At 35.3% G+C, this 4,878-nt stretch overlaps 1 protein-coding gene across 1 annotated transcript; it reads left to right on the forward strand.

The window, feature by feature from the left end:
- The first annotated feature begins 890 nt into the window (after positions 1-890).
- Positions 891-4,460, forward strand: LOC121747333 (leucine-rich repeat protein 1-like). The gene is made up of 6 exons (XM_042141366.1): positions 891-1,297; positions 2,353-2,424; positions 3,086-3,229; positions 3,518-3,589; positions 3,692-3,763; positions 4,195-4,460. The coding sequence occupies exons 1-6, from the start codon at positions 1,083-1,085 to the stop codon at positions 4,265-4,267; spliced, it is 648 nt and encodes a 215-aa protein (XP_041997300.1). The 5' UTR covers positions 891-1,082; the 3' UTR covers positions 4,268-4,460.
- The last annotated feature ends 418 nt before the right edge of the window (positions 4,461-4,878 follow it).

Below are 4,878 nucleotides of genomic sequence, written 5' to 3' on the forward strand. Positions count from 1 at the left end.
AGTACAATTTAGGGATCATTTGGTTTGGATTTAATTTGGATAAATATCCCAAAACAATTAATTAAATCTAAGAAATGAAATACTATTTCAATAATTAGGAAGGGCCGAAAATTCCAATGAATTGGCTCGAAAAAAAATATAAATGCATGATCTTATTAATTATTTCCCCACATTGGAAAATATAAAATATCAAGCACTTCATTCCACATCACTCACGACAATTATTTCACGCAATTCACTTAATCACATAGAAACAAAAGTTTCATAATCGAAATTTCAAATATACATATAAAAAGAGTCACAAAAATTTGGGATGTTACAATTTTGTGTGCTCCAGGAGAGATGGCGAGTTATACGGTGCCCGACGCGAATTTGGCACGCAGAGGACGTTGGTGATATCATGTATGCATGTATCATATTGCATAACATGATAGTAGATGATGAAGGTTCATCTGTGGAGCGTTGGACAGCGGACGATGGTGCTGGACTAGTCACGGTGTTGCCACCGCCCCTTGCAAATGGGTGTACTGCCTACTGATGAATACTTGCTCCGAGTTTTCCTTGATATACGCAAGGAAAGAGAACATCTCCAGCTCTAGGCCGATATGGTTGAAGAGATATGAGCACATTGTGATTACTTTTGATTGTAATTCTCGTTGACTAATTATTTATGAATGAATTATGTTTTTTTTTGTAATTATTTTTAATAATTTAATTTTATTCTAATTCAATTAAAATATAGTAATAATTGATAAAATAATGTAATTTATGACTATAATATGGCTGCACAAATTTTTGTGACCGAGCTATGGGTATGGGCAAATTTTTTTAGCTATGACTTGAGACACTCTAAAATAGTCGTTCGAAAAGGCAAAAAGATAAAAAAAAATAATGCCATATATTTTTTGCAATTTTTCTTTCTTGTTTTCTACCATTTCCAAAACCGATTCTCTACTAGCAATTTCCTTGTTACGTCAATCAATCAGTCAATCACTTTGCAGAGAGTGAGAATCCCCAAAATTGGAGAGGATTCCGCTAGAAATCTACTATCGAAACAAACAGACCATAGTTGAAAGAGAGCTATGGCGGCGAGAGGTTTACTGCTGTTTGGGGTCTTAGCCGTGGTGCTTCTTCTCATGCCGAAAGCTCGTGGAAATTCGGAGGGAGACGCGCTCCACGCGCTTCGCCGGAGCTTGACCGACCCGGGCAACGTACTCCAGAGCTGGGATCCCAACCTTGTGAACCCCTGCACCTGGTTCCACATCACCTGCAATCAGGACTACCGCGTCACTCGCGTGTATGCATCCGTTCCATTAAATGTCTCTGTCTTCAATTTGTTCTCTTTTTTTTTTTTCTCTCTTCTTTATTTTCGCCCTTTTCTGTTACTATTTGGTGGATTAGTCTTCTGTGTTGTCTGGCTCTTGATTTAGTAAAATCGTTGGGGTATACATGGAGAAATCTGCTGGTTGTTGATGCAATTTATGCTTTAGTTTCGTTTTAGTGACTAAACTTTGAATTTTGGGGGTTTTTATTGAAGAACGCTAGCTTAAAAGTGAATTCCTCCACTTACGTATTTATTTATGCTAGGGGTTTCAATATGGTCATTTTCTACTTAGAATTTCCCCTATTTGTTTTCCTTGATGAATTTTATCTTGTTTTAGGGCATCAAAAATTTGTGTGTTCATGGTTACAAGATTTTCTAAACTTGTCTAAATGTTTCTTAGGGAATACTAATTCTGTTGATTGAATACAATATATGATATTTGATTGTATGTTTCTAATAATGGGCTAACAAAACTCTCATATTTTACTAGCCTTTGGTGTAAAAGACTTGAGGTAAATTACATTTTTGAGCTATTTATTGTGTCCTAGAATAGGGACTATGTTGGGTACCTCTTCTGGTTGATATGTGGTTGGGTTAGTATTGCGTTGAAGAGAGCTTGCATCTGGAAGCTAGGCAATCATCATGATTATTGATGCAGTTTTGTCTTTCCTACTGATAATATTATTCATTGGGTCCGTTCTTACTGAAAATATTAAGCCATCTCAACTATTACGAGTTAATAATCTTAAATATTTCCAATATTTGGAGAAATCATAAAGATTGACAAAATTTCACATAGGACTGCCAAATTATTCAAAGAAGTGTTTTGGAGTTAATGTGATTAATTAGAGCCTGAACTGAGCTAAATCCTTCATTCCTGTTACATTATACAGAAACTGATTGACAGTGGCATATTGTTCTCTTGTTGCTTGTGTTTTCACTTTCGTCTCTTTAGTTATATTTGAACTCTTTCGTATGCATTCTGATGATTGTGACCCAAAACTTACACTTGGTTATCGCTTGGATAGGGATCTTGGCAATTCAAATTTGTCTGGTCATCTTGTGCCTGAGCTTGGGAAACTTGAATATCTCCAATATCTGTGAGTATCTGTAACACTCATTCTTTTAGTCCTTAAATCTGCATAACTATGCTATTAGAGAAAATAAGCAATAGGAGTTTGACGAACACTTTTTAAATGTGGAATAACGGAAATATGATTGAAATAAACACTATCTCTTTCAAGAGAAGGCCTCAGGCTACAAATGACGTTCAATACACAAAATGCTCAAAAGTGCCAATCTGCGTGTTTAGCTTGTTTGACATGGTATGACTAGTTAACAGATTGTGTACATTTTATACTATGTTTTGCACTTATACTGTCCTAGCAAATCAATCAATCATTTACTAGGACAAAACTAGGAAACTAAACAAATCAATCATCAGGGGATTATATACTGTCCTAGCAATGGAAATGCAATCATTTACTTAATATATTTGTCAATAAAATCTACGTTAAGGAGCCACTCTTCCACTAGCTTGTAACCTCCTGCAACTGCATTTACTCTCCACTTCCACTCTTCTGCACATGGTCTCCACCTCCAAGTAACGGTTGATGCGCATCAGATGCATGCCCATAATATATGGTTATAATGTATTTCCTTCTTTCATCATAACCGTGTTTATGAAAATATCTTTACATTTGTTTTCAAGCCTACTGTATATGTTATTGTAGCCTAATGACTACTGATCTTTTCATACAGGGAGCTGTACAAAAATAACATCCAAGGGGAAATTCCTGCAGAGCTGGGTGAGTTGAAGAGCTTAATAAGTTTAGATCTATACAACAATAATATCTCAGGGGAAATCCCTCCATGCCTGGGAAATCTGAAATCCCTCATTTTTCTGTAAGGCTTACTTCACTATCTTAGTATCTTATCAGTTATATAAGTTTGATGGTGATGGTGATGGTTGATTTTACTTACCTTCTTAACCAAAAGACTTCAGGTGCTCATTTAATGCTTGCTTTATTTACTGGTTTGCGGATTTGTGAAGAATATTTAACTCTTTCTTTGATTTAAGCTGACATTTTTCCTTTATTAAACTATTACTGTACTTCTCTTCCCAATGTGATGCAACGTCTTATGAACGAGTTCACACTTCATTACGATATAACCTTTTCATTTCTCTCCCAGACGTCTTAATGATAATAAGCTACGTGGGCCAATCCCAAGGACTCTTGCTGGTATATCTACCTTGAAAGTTGTGTAAGTACTGCTAATTTGATTAGTATTCAATTTTTTGGAATATGTTCTAGCTATATGGTGTGAGAACATTACTGATATACTTACTTTGTTTTGGTTTTGTAGGGATGTCTCCAATAACAATTTGTGCGGCACAATACCTTCCAGCGGTCCATTTGAGCACATCCCTTTAAATAAGTAAGTTGTATAAGTCTTGAACATTGTTTCAATATCAATTTCAACTCTTTTTATTATTTTATCTGTTTTTATTAAATTATGTTAGTTCATTAGAACAACTTTTCTGAATATATCAGGATCTGGTGTTACCCCCCTCTATGCTGCCTTACATGATATTGATACACCTAATCTTCTTGTTTTACTTTAGCACCACAGCTTCTAACTGGTAGACCCAACATTATATTGCATCTAAAGAGAGTCAGTTATGAATAAATGCTTCAGTACTTAGAACTTCTGCTAATGAATAATTATTACCATTAAGCTCTACGATTTGAAATTTATCAGTAAAATGAAGGTATAGAAGATCAATGGTGTTGAAACATTCTTTGTTTTAGTTCGCATGATAGTTCTCCCTTTCTGAAGGTTTGGTGACCGGTCCTTTGTCTTTGCAGCTTTGAGAACAACCCCCTACTCGAAGGCCCAGAGCTGCAGGGTCTTGCAAGTTATGACAAAAACTGCTCATAATGCACTGATGCGGAAGCTTGCTATAACATATCATTGTCCTTAATGTTGCTTATGTACAAGTTGGACTGTTTGGTAGGATGCCTAGTTTTGTTTATATTTCAATTGTAGGTGACGGCAATAAACCGTGGCAATTCATGAATATCTGTAATTGGAACTATAATATATCATGTATTTGAATCTCTTTTTCCTCCTACTTAACTTACTTGGAGATATAGTAATGTGTAAAGCCTGATAAAAAACAGCAACAATAAGCTATTGATCAAATTCATCATAGATTTGAAACACAGCACACATTGTGTAACACCCGTAAAAAAAAAGAAAAAAAAATCAAATAAATCTAATTAAATCTTTTCCTAGTTGACTTGGTCAAATATATTTCTCTAAACCATATCACCAAACGATTTCCCCATATCTATACTCCCTAAAATCTCACCAACCACCAAATCCATCAATATCTATCAGTTTTGCCTATATATATCCAATCAATCCCACGATCTTTCTACACATAAATTCAATACCAAGAAAAACCAGGAACTAAAATTTATAGAAAGAACCGAGTTGGAGAAGAGAGTTTTCTGCCGCCTAAGAAGGTAATCACCGATCAATTCCCA

The sequence above is a fragment of the Salvia splendens genome, chromosome 9 (assembly GCF_004379255.2).
Source record: "Salvia splendens isolate huo1 chromosome 9, SspV2, whole genome shotgun sequence".
Classification (NCBI taxonomy): Eukaryota; Viridiplantae; Streptophyta; class Magnoliopsida; order Lamiales; family Lamiaceae; genus Salvia; species Salvia splendens.